We start from the raw sequence: 17,031 nt of genomic DNA on the forward strand, positions 1-17,031 counted from the left end.
TGACTCCGCCTTCTTTTGGAAGTCCTTTGTAGACTCTGCCTTCGTTTGGAAGTCCTTTGTAGACTCCGCCTCTTTTTGGAACCCCTTTATGGTCTCCACCTCGTTTAGATGGTTCTTCGTAGGTGTCACCTCTTTCTGAAAGTCTTCCATAGCCTCCACTTCCACCTTTAACTTCTTCTGCCAGTCCTTCATAAGCTCTGTCTTCTCCATAACCTCTTTCTGGCATTGCTCCAAAGGATCCATTTTCGCCTTTAACTTCTTCTGCCAGTCTTCCATGGGCTTGTCCTTCACCATCACCTCCATCTGGCAGTCCTCCATGAGCTCTTCCTCCTCCTCTTTCATCACTTCCTTCTGCCATTCCTCCATGGGCTCCTCCTCCATCACCTCCTTCTGCCAGTCTTCCACAGACTCTACAGACACAGAGTCTGTGAAAGACTGATTCATCATATTCTTCGAGCGTTTAGGAGCCTTCTCATTTTTTGAAATCAAATCAGAGCGGTTGTCCTAAAAGACAAAACATGTTGGGTAAGGTCAAGGATGCATTATAACAAGAAAATCAAACGATTCCATTTAACTTAAACTTCAGTGAAAAAAAAAGACGCATAACATGTCACCAGCAACACTACAAAATGGATGAACAGTCACTTCTGAGCGGCATACAGTTTGAAGCTACAAACTGGAAAATTCAGTTTCTCTTAATATGAAAATACAACCCTTTCCATCTCTGCATGGACGTTGACGTGTCCTAGAAGTGGCTAAGATGGCTGGAAATATTGATGACAATGATAATGATTACAAAGTATTTTAATATTTGGAAATTAATTTTCGTATTATACCTACATGGGAAAAACTGAGTCTACCAAATGATTCAGTGGTATCTCCCAACACAAGCCACTGAATCAGGCCTGAGCACAGCTTTTCAATAAGGCTGAGGTCTGGACTTGAACTAGAACATTGCATTGCCAGTTTGGGATCACTGACCAATCGTTGACTCAGTTTGGACAAAGACTGCTGAACACATAGCTTCATGTCTGACTCTAAAATACCTTGGTTTACAGAGAAGTTTATGGTCAACTTAATGACAGTAAGGTGCCAAGGTTTTGTGATGCCAAACAAGCCCACATCATTACCCTTCCACAACTATGCTTGACACTGACATGATGTGTTTGGGCTCATAAGTCCCTGTTTGTTGTATCCACCATACAAGGGATGGACAATAGAGTTGGGCATTTATCGTTATTGTTAAACTTTTTTTGTCATGCTGAAAACTGAGAGTCATTGTGACAGTTGTCACAATGACTCACAGTCATTGTGACACCAATACATTCCTTCCTATGAATGATTTTTGAAAATTAGCTGTATTATCAAGATTGCTATTTCTACAATCTTCTTCAAGTTGACATAAGATTCTGTTGCTTAGAAATAGCATTCCAGATGTGGACCAACATTTAACTTGTTCTTCACCTGTCTGTGTTGAGCTGCTGGTTTGATCCCTCGTTTCTTTCCACGAGTCACTGGTTTTTTGGCTGGTGCCTTTTTCCTGTCCAGAATGGGTGTTGAGATCTGGACCTTATACTCGATGCACCTGTTTCCGCTAGTTTCATCCACCGTCTCGTCGATTGGAGTGATGAGGTAGTTTTTGATCCAGAAAGGTTTGTCCAGTTGATCCTGAGCCATCGCCTCACATAGCTTCTTCAACACGTAGCTGCGGTCGCTGTCGTTCACCCACTTGCAGTCGGCCAGGATCATGAGGCGTTTGGATGGTTTAGAACAGAGTGCTTCTGAAGAACCTGGAGGACTAGCGCTGGGTGATTTGTCTGCATTTGCTGGTGAAGAACGAGAAAAGCTTTCCATTACGCTCAGGACATGAATCTGAAAATACAACTGGCACTAAAAGCTGATGGGAAAACATCCACCGTGATGGGTTGGTCATGAACTTACCAGAAGGAGGTCTGGGTGTGGTAACATTAGTCTGTGTAGGGGCTTGTTCTCCATGTTTGTGGACTTTCAGTCCTGCAGTTTTATCTTTGGATGACATCAGTGCTTTGGATTCTTCCTTCTGTTGGGTAAATATTGGACTACAGGTCAAATGGTCCAGGAATGAGTCAAGAGAAGTTCAGATATGGATCTGTCTTTTTGGTGGAAAATGTTAGTCATATCCTTACAGAATGCTATTGCAGATTACAGATTACAGATGCTACTCATGTTCTTCACTCCCAATGTGGTGCAGAAAATTATGTCTAGTCTCTACTCACAATGCATTGCTGTAGAATGACACAAAACAGGTAAGTCTTTTCTGACCAAAGCCCTAACGAGGTCAAGAGTTAGCAAAACTCAATCAAAACCATGAGTGAAAGGTCTGTTCTATAGAATCACTTCCTGAAGCACAAACCGTTAAGGTAGGTGTGGAATGACAAATTTGATCCTGATGAGAGTGATATACTTTGTTCCAACACATGTTGGGTGTCAACATGATTAAATTTGCCATTTGCTTCCTCCAAATCCAATGTTGGTGTCGCTCTTAAGCATTAGAAGAACAAATGTTTATGATGAGTGCTTTAGGGCTGGTGGTCCCCACCACTGATCTGAGCATCATTACCTTCTGTTTCTGCGTCTTCCTGATGTAACTTCGAACTCTGGCACAGCTGCTGCGATATTTCCTTCTCACCTGGACAGACTTTAAAAAAAAATAAAAATCACAGCATTCACTTCAGCCCATATCTTCCCCCTTTACTCGCATTGTGCCGGTATCAATGCTGTAAAGAATAATTACAGGTGGCTGGAGAAAGGGGGCCACATCCGGCGCATGGACTGGCTCTGGATCAGAGGAGTCGGCGTCCTTCCTCCACAGGGTCCGGACCCGCTCCGCAGGGTGGGCCACGGTCTCTGCCTCTTTCAGGACTGCAAATTCAACAGGTTGGATGGAGTGCGCTTACACCTTTTCAACAACAAGCTGCTTCTACTTAAAATAATTTGTTCTGGTTAAACAATGAAGGCAGAATTTAAAAATGTACCATAGGCCATCTTCATCATCCTTCTCCTCTTCTTCTTGAGTTTGCATTGCAGGGGGGAGGGGCTGGCGTCAGAGCTATCCAGGTTCTTGAGCAGAACCATCTTCTGCTTAAGGCAGCTGCAGCCGAACATGCAGAGCGGCCGGCCACAGTGGCTGATCCTGGAACAGTGAGACAAACTGGAGCAGACGCATCCCAGCCTGCAGAACTCGTTCAGACAGGTCACAGCTTGTCTCTGCCTTAGCTTGATCGGCGACGTCGGGTTTTCTCTCACAAAACCCTGAGTGGGGAGTGGAAAACAGTCAGCAGGGCCGACAGGTTGGTACCTTATGCTGCAGCTAGAAGCATACTTTTTTTTATGACTGATACACAATTTACAGAACAGATCAGAAAGATTTCATACAAGGATGTTTATGAACTCTCACTTGGAATGTGTTGGTCCCTCTAGTCAATGTATTCCATGTTTTAACCCTTTCCTGCCTCATTTAATTTCTAATTAGATAAACAAAATTATACATGATTTGAGGTCAAGCACACTAAAGGAAATAGAGATTGTTCATTTAAAAGGGGCAGTATTATGCGTTTTCTACCCACATTGTATCATTTTATAGCACTATCAAATAACTATGTCACCTTCAGTAGTTATAAATACGCTGTATGTATCAAGTAGAACTTGAAAGAAATTTGACTTTGTAATTTTACACCTTGAAATTGGGCCTCTGTCTATTTAAGAAACTCCTGTTCTTTCTGAAACTCCACTTTCAGGAAGTCATCACAACATGGCTCCTCTATTAACCCTTCATCAATATTTTCATCAATATTACTCTAAGAAGTAGCTCCTATAATGAACTCAGCTAATGCGCTGGTCCATCACATGTTTGCTAACTGCTGCTGGCTAGTCTGAAGGAGCTGAGTGGCGGACCGATCACACCCCCTTACTCTCTGCTATGCTACAGCTTCTTCCCATTAGCAGAGCTTGTTGTGGATGCTAATGCTAGTCACCTTGGCCACCTGTCCCATACCAAACTGTCATGACATAGTGACAGTTTTAACAAACGGGTAAAAAAAACAAACATATTTTTTATAAAAGTTACATACTCCAGTTTTAACTCTTGAAGTTGGAACTGAGAGAGCCTTCATTAGTTTCTCTGACATATTGAATGCTACAGGTCTAATCTTTAAAAGGAGACAACAGAGACACAGACCCATCCTGGTAAACAAAATGGAACTCACAGTTTGGGTGAAGAGGGACATCAGAGCGATGGTGGCCCTCTCTGTGGAGATGCTGGTTTGGAAGCGGCCCTCCAGAACCACACTGTCCTCCAGTTCCTTGAGCCTGGCGTAGGTCCGGGTCACTGTGACTCTGCTCTCCTTTCTCTGGCCATCCACAGAGTGATCAGACGGCTGCTTCCTCACAGAGTCTGGTTTGAGCTCAGAGTCGGACTCAAGCGGAGCCATCTCCTCAGACACGTTGAGGGCCGTGGACACACTGAGGGTCTGAGAGGACGCTCTGGGTTTCAGCCTCCTCCTCTTTGTAAAAGCAGGTCCATTCAAAGGTTCTGAGGTCAGAGAACCAGGCACAGAGTACTGCAACTGTACAGCTGCTGGAAAGTCCGAAGCAGCACAACCAGCTTTGATTCTGTTCGGTTTGGGACCTCTGGGTTTCCTCTCTGCCCTCCGGCAGGCCGCGCTCTCTTTGAGTCGTGATCTCTTCGAAGGCGGGATGAACCCGGATATGATGTCCGAGGCTGGCGAGCCGGCTGAGGGCTTCTTCAGGATGTGGTCCAGAGTCCGGACATAGCTGGTGCTGCTCACAGGGAGCCGGTAGGACGGCGCCTCCGCTGGTGGCTGGGAGAAACTGGAGGCGCGCTCGTCGATCAGCTTCCCCTCCGATTCCAGATACTCGTCCAGCATGTCGCTGCAGAACGCAGACAGGTTCTTCTTTGGCAGGTCGGCACTGGGGCCAGCTGCAGGATACAGAGTGAGACATTTAAGGAGGATTGAAAGCAAAAGTGTTCATTTTCTAGTTCAAAATGATATCCGATTCAACATGTGGGAAGGCAAACTGGTGATTGGTACTGTTGGTGTGTTGTTGTTTTTTTCTTTTCCCTCCTCTGTGTTTGTTTCTTGTCTGAGCACAAATTTATGTGTATGTAAATGGGTCAGCATGTTTATTTACTCAAAATCAATTAAGAGATGTGTAAAAAATAAGTGTTTGCAAAAACTACAAACTTCAGCGCATTATATCAGGATATTATGTTCAATATCCTATTATGTTGAAATAAGAGATATATATTCATTGATATATCAATTAATATAGAATAGAATATTCAATAATTTCACTGAACTCTGATCCAGAACAACACAGCCTTCTGGGAGATGAAGGCAGAGCTTTAGCCAATCAGCCTCTCAGGGTCAGCTATGCAAGATGGGTGACATCAACTTAACTCACTCACTCTTTGGTTACCTAGCAACAACCTGAATAACTTGAGCAGCAGTTTCAGGTGTGTAAAGCTTTGACTGCCGCTCACATGTTAGACGACGGGTCCATGAGGAGACCAGAGTCCTCATGACAGCTAAGATGTTGATACAATTTGGAATGACGCTGTAACATATCATAGAATCTGAAAAAAGTGAATCGTTTTGAATACTTTCCAAATGGACAGCATGTTTGTAAAAAAAAAAAAAAAAAACTAAAGAAAACGTATGTTGTTTCTCTACTTGACAACTTATGCATTAGTCTGTGTGTCTGACACATAAAATCCTCAGAAAATGCATCTGTTTGTAGTTATACACATGGAGAGGTTCCAGAGTTATGGACACTTCTGCACTGTGCTGTATTGACTAAAGCTGAGGACATGATGTGAAGCACCTTCAGGTTTTGGAGCAGAGGCTGATTCGACCTCTGACGAGGTAAACTTCTCTTTCCAGCCTTTAATCTGGGTCAGATCTGTAGTTTTTCCAGTTCTGGATTGAAATGAAGCAAAAACCCCTAAAGACAAAAGAATAATAACAAAAAAAAGGTAATTAGATTCTGGATCAGTGGCACTTTACCATGTTAAGATTTATTTCTAAACATTTTAGGGTTAGTTCTGTTTGTCTCAAAACACAGAAACTCTTTCAGAATAAAAGCACCAAGTCTGTGAGGATGCCTACCCTGAGAGGTTGGGGTCGTCTGGGTCAGTGGCTCCGTAACGACTCCAGGAAGGGGGATGGGAAGAGAGACTCCCAGGTACTGCAGGTCAATGGACAGCGCCGGATCCAGGAGGGTCATCTTAAGACCAACTGAGGCCACAAACATCACCAGACATGAAGCATTATCTTAGAGTCAATGACAGCTTTAAGTCAACTCACTGGAATCCAGTAGGGGTGCACGGATTGTAGTTTTCTGGCCGAACAATGATTTTAATTTTTTATATATTTTTTTGACCTGTTGATTCTGATTTTGGCCAATACCGTTTTTTTTTTTTTGTTTGTTTATTTGTTTTGTCTGAAATGTTGCCAAATATAGCAACAAAATTAATGAGTTAGCAACATTGTGATGACTGTTATTAACCGTAGATGTGACCTAATGGGCGGGTCTGTCAGTCTCATGCCAGAGCAAAAGAGGACAGTGGCTGATCTTCAGATCTTAGCGCAGATAAATAAGATCAGTGGATAAGATCAGTTTCACACCTAAAACCTCGATCACATAAAATGCAGGAAATCATGGGCAGATTTATGGACCGGCATATTTATCAGTGTAACCCTAGAAGGCAGTAATGCATACCTTCCTGCAGCACAGGGTGGATGACCTGCCTGTGTTTCATAAGCTTTAAGTCTCGAAGAAGAGTTTCCTCATGAACCTCGATTGCCTCCTCCAGACTCTCTGTTGAAATTGTGAAGGTTCATGTCAGACCTGAATTCATCATCATCTCCCCCTGTACACCCCCAGACCCCAAAGCTGACCAACATCTGATAACCAGAATCTGGTACACAACCTCAACTTCACTAGATGAAAACATTGTTAATCAAACTCGGATGGTTTGATAAAGAATGATGCTTGTTGTGATACCCCTGCTGCTGCTGCTGCTGCTGTTGACTGCCTCTTCATCAGGTTTGGGGTCAGAGGTCAGCTGAGGGTCAGGGAGCAGCTCTTCAGATGACTCAGCAGTGTGGAGTTTTAGGGCCTCCTGAAACGATAGGAATCTTTTTATTCTTATTCTCAAAATACATCAATGGGAAGATATTTAAAATACAGTAAAATTATTAATCGACAAGTTAATAATGACAACAAACAGTGACTCAGTGATTCTTGAGAATAGGGACAAAATGGGTTTTAATTTTCCCATATTTTCTTTTACCATTTCTCAACCTTATGTATGCAAATATGACAAATAGTGTTTTGGAAATGTAAAGATGTTAAGGTGCAGGCTCCCACTTGCAACATTTTTTTTTAAATTACATTTTTAATCGACCTGACCCAGAACTTTGTCATCACCATCTGACAAAAATAAATATAAAATGATTTTTAAAATACCCTATTAGTGATATTTTTACTCATTTTACAGACAAATGCTTCTCAAGAAACAAAAAAAATATTTAAAACAAAAAACAACAAAAAAGTCCATCTGACGGAGTTGACAGAGAACTTAAGGTGGTGACAAACTAGTGAGTAAAAAGAAAAACTTGATACATGTGAAGTAACGCAATTTATGTAAAATGCATTAAAATGAATTAATTGCACATTTAAGTGAGATTTGACAACAATTTCACTGAAAGAGTTAGAAAAACTCTGATGGAGTTGACATCTGACGGAGTTGAAAAAAGCCAAACTACCTCAATTTATATGATGTTATTCTGAAGGAGGCCATATTGTAGCTCATTAGGTCTATGAAATCTTTACAGTATACTAAAATTAAGCTTTTATTTCACAAAATTTATTCAAAGTTTTGTAAATTGTCAGTTATGGAGTTGACACATCATGGTTGTGACAAGGAACTTAGGAATAAAACAGAAGAAAAAAACTAAAGAATAACATAAGCTAACCAGAGCTAACTAGCCCTCTTAGCAAAGGAAGAGAAAGGAAGAGGTCATGGGGTCCTCAGATGTTCTGGTGCCCCCCAATAATGCCTGATTTTTTTTTTACATTCTTTTCATGTCTGACAGTGTTGACAAAAACTAAGGACAAATTTCAACGGAGTTGGAAAATATCTAAAAATTATTTTTATTGATACTTTTATAGTTATTTATATGACTACTTATACTTAATTGTCATAATATATAATTTTAGTATTTCTTCAATTGTTTTAAACTATTATAATGTATTGAGTTCTGCTCCGGGACAAGGGATTTTACAGGCATCATCCACCGACTACAATGTTTAAAATAAAAAAAAGCAAACACAAGGAAAATATACATTGTTGTGCTCACATGACCCAGGTTAGTTTAGTCAGATATTTGAAAAAATATATAATTTGTGTATATTTTATTCAAATTTTGTGCTTTATCCATGGGACCCGTTTTGTCCCTATTCTCAAGAATCACTGGACTATTAAGTCTATAAAATAACATGCACACGATTGAGGATATGAATCAGAATCAATACTACTGATGTAAACAAAGTTGTGAATAAATGTTTCTGCAGTGACAGATGTTTGGAAACATGACTGTTTGAGGCATTGCTTTTAATCACATGCAGATTTGTTCATTACTAAGACCTATATTATATTTGACATTTTTATAATAAATTCTGATGTTTTCACTGTAATCCTGCAAAACATTCTGGAAGTTATGGAACCATCTGTCTGCAGAGTCCACGGGTGTTACACTGTTCATGGTGAGATTTGATTGATCGATTGATCAATTGAAACAGTTAGGAGAGGGAGATAGATTGATGAAATCAATGAATGGATGGATGTTTCTCCACCTCTGTAAAATAAATCAATCACTTTGTGTAGGAAGTCTATATCACCAGTAAGTCACAGTAAAAATGAAGAATGTTTAGAGGAAGTTTAGGATTTGGTTCATGCTTCCTGACAGGATTCCATGTATTTAACTGAAACAGGAAAAAGAGGGAATTCTCTTCAGTGGATGATTAGACCTCCCAGATCAAAACATAAGGAGCTCATAGCACTACTAAAGCTAAAGCCAAAGGGCATATGTACCAAAAATACAAGAATCTGGAACTATCCTTTTTAAACATTTTTACACCAAACATTTAACGTCACTTTACCTTTGATGTGAAAGAGACAAAAAGCTGCTCCTCAACCTCTTCAACTTTGGGCTGCTTACTCCTGTACTCGTTCCCAGCCTGACCCAACTCCAACCTGGCCAGCTTTGTTGACTTCTTTCTCTTGCAGGGCTTGGTGCTTGAGACTGGCAGGACCGGCACAGATGGCCGCGGCGGTTCCAAAACTGGCAAAGGTTGGCTGGTCACGGCAGCCGTGTCCGTGTTGGAAAACTCCACCCCGATGTCATCGTCGATGGAGAAAAAGTGCACCAGCTCTGCGATGGAAGTTGTGGGCGACAAGCCGTCTTCGTCCAGTGAAGAGAAGGTTGGAGACAACGGGAGCTGGAGAGCAAGGGGGGACAACTCTGCGGGGAAAGGCAGAGACTGTTCGCTGTCTTGAAATGATGGAATGGAGTCTTTTGGAGTGGTCTGCGTTGAAGATATAACACTCTGTGGCTCAGGAAGACAGGACAACAAGGGCGAAGTGACCGACATTACAAGAGTCGACTGCTGCTGGGGCTGTAATGTTGTGAAAGATGGGTTTGCATATGTCCCAGACAGAGGTAACACTGTATGCCACTTAAAGACTGATGAGTTTCTGCAGTGTTGGGGGTCCGGAGTACTCGCTGCAGCAGATGTTGCAGAGTCAAGTTCTAAAGCTAATGAGGCTGGAAGAGGAGGTAAAGGTTCTGGGGAGCTCGCTGGCGACAAAGGGTCAAAGTCGAACGATGAACACTGAGGGTCTGGAAGCAGAGAGTCGATCTTCAAGGAGCGGGAGCCTGAAGGTAGTGTGGAGGACTCTGCTGCTGCTTTGGGGGAGTCTGGGAGAGACAACGCCGTACTGAGATGCAAGGACAAATCAGGTGATCCAGAGGTAGAAGATGAGGACAGGGTGAGTGCAGACATCTCAAGCGAGTCGAATGTATTCTCAGAGTTGGATATCAATGCTTTATGGTCAGGGGTTGTCGATTCTGAGCTTAAACATTCAGAAATAGTGATGAAGGGATCTTTAGCTTTTGTATCTGGAAGGGCTACATCTGAAGCATTGAAAAGGTCTGGACCGGATGGGTGGGAGGGATTCGTTTCAGCTGCCTGTTCAGTAACATTTAAAAGCTTTTCATCTGGCAGAAGACGGTTTCCTCCACAGTCCTCCATGATGGGTTTGACACTGGTTTCCTGATGAGGTGCTGCGGCAGGACTCGGAGAACCACAGGACTCAGGCAGAGGTGCTTGAGAAGCAGACTCCGGTGTGTTGTTTGCCTTCTTAGATTTTGTTGAATGTTGCTTTAAAAAAAGTGCAAGTGCTGGTAGGGGCAGTCGAGCTGGTCGTTTCTGTTGCTTCACACCATCCAACTCGGCACCTACGTTACATTGTTGGTGTGATTTGTTCAAGGAGCCCTCCTCTTCTATAGGAGAAGCAGAGGAGCATACTGTTCTGACATCGGCAATAGAGTTAGAGTTAGGCAGATGTTCGTTGTCTTTGATATTTCTGTTTTTTTCAACAGTTGAACTTTTCCTGGTGAATGTAGCGACAGATCCGTTTTTCTTATGAGCAATATCCGGTTTAGTTAGTCTGTCTGTCAAAGTTGTGGACGTAGTGTTGCCTTGTGCTGCTCCGGAGGAGTTGCTGTTGTTGCTGCAAAGTTGCTCTTTGTGACATCTCTGCAGTGAGACATGAGCCTCACAAATTAGCTCAGAAATTAACTTCGGAACTGGACGTGAACTGCTGCTGAAGGAAACCAGAAAGAAATTACACATTAGTGACACCGGCACACTTTATTGTTAAATATTTACTGATGCTACTTGTGTCAATTTGCTCAAACTGGCACTGGATAAGTATACTTCCATTTTGCTACACAACTGACAACAAAAAGTGAGGTAAAGAAACATTTAAAAGCATTCAGTAGAAAAAATCACAACTTTAATTGTTTGTTTGGAGCCACTTGCGCCCCTAATAGAATCCCTAGCATTGTAGTTGTTTAGTTTCTGTAAAGGCATAGTTCAAAAAGATTCAGAATTAATATCTTTATCTTCAACAGTGACACACCAATCAGTAACTGGACCTAAATCTGCTAATTTCTGGTGGAGGGACGCTGAGTATCTGAGTATATTGACAATGCTGGTTACATTCAACTGTTTAAAAAGCAGGTGTGTTGGGGGAAAAACCAAAATCAGTCAAAATTGGAATAGACAGGTCACGCCTCAAAGAAATACAGAAATTAGTACTGAATGGGTGACTGTTATAAAGTAGAGATAAATAATTAACTGTTTACTATCTGTCAATGCATCATTAACTGAATTTGAGTGTGCTGTAGTATAATTGTGATTAAACTGAATCATAGTGGGCATGAAATGGCTCAAATTTATTACAATATTTCTACACAAAGAATATGCATTTGTTTTTCTAAATTGCTTTGAATTTACATTTATTGTAAATTGGTGCAATATAAATACATTGAATTAAATCTATTTTAGTATTTCCAGCATGGTGACTGTATTGCCAATAAATGTCATTAATGTGCTGTAAAAGCAGTTCCAAGAGTTAGTAAGTTAGTTCTCAGCACAGCTCCCAGTTTTAGACCAGCCGGCAGGCACCTTGTCTACTTTGACTGCTTAATACTTTCCATTTTGATAAAACTTAATATCAGACTGTTTTTAGGTTATCCTGACCTATCTCTGTAACTATACTGGTATTGGCTAAGGGTCAGACAGCAGGACTTTTAAACTATCTGCCAATTTTCAAAATGTGAGGAACCCCCCCCCCCCACACACACAAACACACAACCAAATCTGAGGTGTAGCAGGTTTGACCCTACGGTGTGTGGTGTCAGTATGTGATGTGTTGCAAATTTAATTTACGAACCTCTCACTATCAAACATGAGTTTGATCATGGCCATGTTTGTTCAGAGTAAACAAACATGGCCAACAGGAAAGAGGCAAAGGCATAGTTTGATTATTTTTAACAGAGAAAAAAAACGCGAACAAGACTGCGCCATACACCAACAGAATGGAATTATGAAAATAAATGAACATTGCAATAATATTATCCTTTATTTTATTATTTATGAATGTAAAAAAAGCTATTGAATATCTATTAATAACAACCTGTTAAACAATAGTACCAAAAAAGGTAAAATGAAGATAAGGAAAACAAATGTATTATGCATCAGTTGAAAATACACATTTTCATTTTTAAAACCTACTCATGATACCCTTAATATGTCCGACACACATTAATATGCGAAGTAAAAGTTCTGTGCTAGAATAGTTAATAAATGAATGTAAAGGTACCTGCAGTGTCAGTACAAGTTGATGCATTATACAAGACAAACTGAAAAAAATTTTAATAAAGAAAAAAAACACATTTTAAATCATTACAATTATTGTTGCATGGGTATTAAAATATATATTTTATAAGCAGGAATGTTTTATTTAATGATCTTTCATTTGAATTTTAAAACTAGGATTTACTTTTAAATAGGAGGAATATACAGTTATATTTAAAAAATGCAGGTAGGTGATTTAAAGCAATGTTAGGTTGGTTTCACAAAGGTTTAGAGAATGCTTTTTTACTAAAAACCAAGGCAACAACGGGACAAATGTCAGTACTTATTAACTGACAGTTCCATTCTACAGGACGAAAGGTCTTCTCAAGAAACAGAATCAATTTTGGTATGTTATCAGAGGGACTTTATAAAATGCTGAGAACCACCAGATATCAAAGAGAAAACATTTTAGAAAGCCAGACTGATTTGCGAGAGTCGTTTCTGAGATAACATTTGCCATTCATTCTATACAAAATACCAGCCAAGTCCTTAGGGGTTTGAGTGTCTGTGGAAACAGAGACTTCTTGAAGAACGCTGCCTTAATGACATCTTTACTTGGACCTAAAGACTTCTTGCAGTTGCAAATGGCATATTTGGCAAAAAGGTAGCAAAATATTTTTCACATTGAACTGTCAGGACTTACCTGGGACTTTCCACTGGAGTGGTGGCGGCTGGCTGGGTGATGCTCATTGTGGATTTTTCCTGAGGCTCTTTTGGAGGTGGAAGTTTCACGTCCAATGCTTTTGTATTTCTGGGTTTGTGATTCGCTAACAAAATCTTTAAGCTCTTCTTCACGGGATGCTGCTCAGTGTTCGTCTTACCTTCGTAACTGTTCGAATCTTTGCCTGCGTTTCCTTTGAGTCTTAAGCCACATGTATTGACCCGGTCCTCCTTCAGTTTTTTAACAAATGGATTGTAGTTCACCTTCAGTTGGGTAAACTGGGGGTTTTGGTATGTGGTGACTGTTATAAACTCAGTCTGGGGGAAAGTGAAAGTGAGAACATTGGGACCGTTCAGTCTAAAGTCTTCTATGGCTTTGTCTGCCTGGACCACATGCAGTTGCGGTAAATAGCGGTGCATCGGATGCAGGATAATGTTCCCCTCCTGGTCTGAGGTGTTGTTTGTGAGTTTCAGTCTGTAAAAGGACACTGGACTCTGCATCCAGTGCTGACCTGTTGCTGGGGAGTCTGGATGAACGAAAGGCTTACTCCTCACGTGACGCTCTGCTTTTCGGCAAACTTGCCAGCTCTCACCCGTCCACCTGTACTGACTGTTGTCTAAAGGCTCAACATCCATGACCAGTGAGTACTTCCTCGATGACTGCAAGCCAGTTACACGGAAGCGGCAATAAGGGAACATTCTGCTGCCTTGCTTGGTCAGAATCATTTCTGTTCTACATTTATAGAACTCATTCCACATGCCGTTGTTGTCTAGTGTCACTTTGACATCTTTACAGACACAGTCGGGTGACAGGACATCAGAAGGAGAGTTTATACAGGCAGGATGCTTGAGTTCACCCATCTTCATGATGGCCTCCTTGGCTGGGTACATCTTGTGTTTCCCACTAATATTTGCTTCACCAGTGGACACACAGATGCCCTGGACAGTCCCACTGTTTTGCACCTTTCCGGCTCTCACAGCCACAAGGCATGCAGATGAATGATCAGCCATTGGAGCTGCTGCAGGGGCAGTCGCCCCTTCCTTCAGGATCACCATACCTTGACGAGTCTTCGAAGAGGCCATGAACCGACCCCTGAAGGATCCCACTTCTCGGCATAATATTTCAAGATGGCATCCTGAAAAACAAGATCCATACTGTGTCAGTACAGCTGGACATTTCATGTGAGATTTTGAACACAGCAAACTGATATTTCAACTCTTAGATGTGCAGCTTAGAGCAGTAGTGTAAACGATGAACTGTACCTTAAGTCTTTATCTAAACATAGTTGGACCATACATTTTCCTGATCCTAAAAAGTCTCCCTAAAAACTCTGAGACACCCCACTCAACACTGCACAGTTGAGAAGAACCGATCAGAACTTTGCAGCTCATTTCCATCCTAACAACGTTAGCTGATTTGGATCTCTCTTGAATGACTGTAATATAAGATGAAGATAGAACAAAATTCAAATAATGTTTTTCATTCTCTGTTGTTAATTTATCATATTGGGAATAAGGAACTATTATGCTACTATGGCAGCTGCCACTGTAAATCAGAATATCACTACTGTTTTAAATGAGCAATTAAATTCTAAATATACTTATTATATTAGCATATAATATTCTATATTATATGTTACTGGCATTTAACAATAAGTTACATATTTTATGAAAGACAATGAAAGCCATTATCTGTGGAAGGTCTTGCTCTCTCTCGCTCTCTGGCAGCCTAAACAAGCTACACATATCACAGAGAATACAGTTTCCTTTTAAACACAGCTGGGCAATAAACCAATTTTATCAATTAATCAAACTTTCTGTTTATGATTATTTCATTTTTGGAGAAAAAGAATCTGGATTTTTTTCCCCCTCCATTTCATTCCTTGGGGTTCCATTGTTCAGAGTGACATCAGCTCAGCCTGGGCCTACCATCTTGCTTTACGGCTTGTATACATTTGGACTTTGAATTCAGGTCAGAGACTGAATCCAGATTTTGAAAATATTTTCTGTCAGTTGTAATTTCTTTTTAAGAAAATTAGAAGAAAAAAAATAAAATCAGAAATTGGTTTTGGCATGAACCCTTCCCCCCCAGAAATTTTATTTTAAGCTATTTTGTCCAGCCCTACTTTTATACAACCTGAAAAAAACAGGTTTCTTATATTCCAACCTGGAATGTGGCTCATCAGGATGCATTTATGGGCAGTGGGAAACGGGTTTCCCTCTTAAAATAGTCGTAATGTGACATCAGTCTAAAAAAACCAACTCATTCACTGTTGGACACCAAGCCAATTTTGTTGATTTATGATTTTTTCTAGGCACAACAGTAATGTGAGTGTGTAAACTGCCCCTGCAGTTTATGAAGTCAGACGGTTTTTTTTACGTAAAATTATAATCTGGCTGCACAGTTAAAACCATGACAACAGACACACCCCACAGTCAGCTAAGTGAACATTACACACAGGTTTTGATGCACACACAGATTCCTAACTTCCATCTCCATCCAGAAACCCGAGGCACAGGTTTGGTTGTTAATTTAATATTGTATATGTAATTGTAGCTTAAACAAATAATATTGCATGTGTTGTAGTTTTTAGGGGAAAAAAACCCAAACATATTGTCCAGAAAAACTATTAGTAAACTGGTCACTGCTTGTAAAACCCACCATTGCACATCTAATTACAGTTGTATGAATACATTTATTAGCATTTCCTATTGGATGTTGGTAACACATAGTACTGTGTTATTGTTGACTGTGTGTTCTATGACTTTGTATTTTAGTTTTTATGATGTAAAGCACTTTGAAATGCCTTGTTGCTGGAAAGTGCTATACAAATAAAATTTGGTTGATTGATTGATAATGTATGATAGCAAGTGTTTGAAGGTTTAAAATCCTAAAATATTAGCAGCACTCTTCCCATTAGCAGCACTCTTCCCAATTAGTCAAACTTGTAATTTCAACATGGCTGTGTTGGTGAGAAGGCATTCCAGCTGCACTTCATTTCTGGGTTCTACAGTCATTATCAATTAATTACACTCTCATTTGTTTATTTTGAAAATTAAGCAGACATTAAGCAGACATAAAACTAATTTTTAAGACCACATTTTTCTATTAAAACTTATTTTTATTGATTTGATGTAATACTTTATTCTTAAATGTCATGTTTTCATTATCTGGAAGCAGAAAATCATCATAAGTAACAAAAAAAGCTGAGTTATTGTATTTAACATATTTGACTTGGTAAATTTAGATAATGAAAAAATTAACTTTTCAATAATGAATACGTCTGTACATGCAATATTAGAAAGCAGAAGTTCAGTTTTGTCTCCACTGCTGAAACAGTGGCTGAATTCAGCTTTCAGCCAGCACTCTGTCGTGTTGTATGGAAAAGAGCAGTGAAAAAAATCAGGTTCTACATCCACCATATATGACGAATGCCTTATTTAAATAAAAAAAACACAGCCGACCTTCTGATGACATATATTAATTAGAGGAGTTTAAAGTTGTACAATATGTGGTCATAACTAGCAGAATATCACAACTGTTTAAATTGGCCGAGATTCGAGGAGCATTGCATTCAAACGCTACTTGCAAATAGAATATTGTTTGAAAGACTTCATTTTATTCCCTCAACTGATATGAATCATAGTGACCAAGATGCTAATATTCAGGGAGAGTGGAGATGGAAAAGAAAGAAAGTTGAAGAAAATGTGGGATAGCCAGAAATAAATGTCATGACACATTAACAAGAGCGTCACAATATCGGTAGAAATACAGAACACACCTTAGTAAATTGTCCGAAAAACAATAATTATTTCAACTAT

General features: G+C 40.2%; 1 protein-coding gene across 3 annotated transcripts in view; it reads right to left on the reverse strand.

Moving 5' to 3' along the window:
- mgaa (MAX dimerization protein MGA a) overlaps positions 1–17,031 on the reverse strand; it is a 34,591-nt gene that overhangs the window by 14,394 nt on the left and 3,166 nt on the right. The window contains exons 2-14 of one of the 3 annotated variants that reach the window (XM_016662233.1): positions 13,193–14,345; positions 9,226–10,951; positions 7,066–7,183; positions 6,781–6,879; positions 6,168–6,296; positions 5,884–6,003; positions 4,245–4,978; positions 3,015–3,291; positions 2,774–2,901; positions 2,600–2,677; positions 1,942–2,059; positions 1,465–1,826; positions 22–504 (exon numbers count right to left, since the gene is read on the reverse strand). In XM_016662233.1, coding sequence (XP_016517719.1) covers positions 22–504; positions 1,465–1,826; positions 1,942–2,059; positions 2,600–2,677; positions 2,774–2,901; positions 3,015–3,291; positions 4,245–4,978; positions 5,884–6,003; positions 6,168–6,296; positions 6,781–6,879; positions 7,066–7,183; positions 9,226–10,951; positions 13,193–14,292 — 5,472 coding nt within the window. In that variant the 5' untranslated portion in view covers positions 14,293–14,345. Of the gene's footprint in view, positions 1–9; positions 505–1,464; positions 1,830–1,941; positions 2,060–2,599; positions 2,678–2,773; positions 2,902–3,014; positions 3,292–4,244; positions 4,979–5,883; positions 6,004–6,167; positions 6,297–6,780; positions 6,880–7,065; positions 7,184–9,225; positions 10,952–13,192; positions 14,346–17,031 lie in introns of all 3 variants that reach the window. The other 2 variants (XM_016662234.1, XM_016662232.1) reach the window with 2 other exon arrangements.

This window comes from Poecilia formosa, unplaced genomic scaffold, assembly GCF_000485575.1.
Source record: "Poecilia formosa unplaced genomic scaffold, Poecilia_formosa-5.1.2 Scaffold364, whole genome shotgun sequence".
NCBI lineage: Eukaryota > Metazoa > Chordata > Actinopteri > Cyprinodontiformes > Poeciliidae > Poecilia > Poecilia formosa.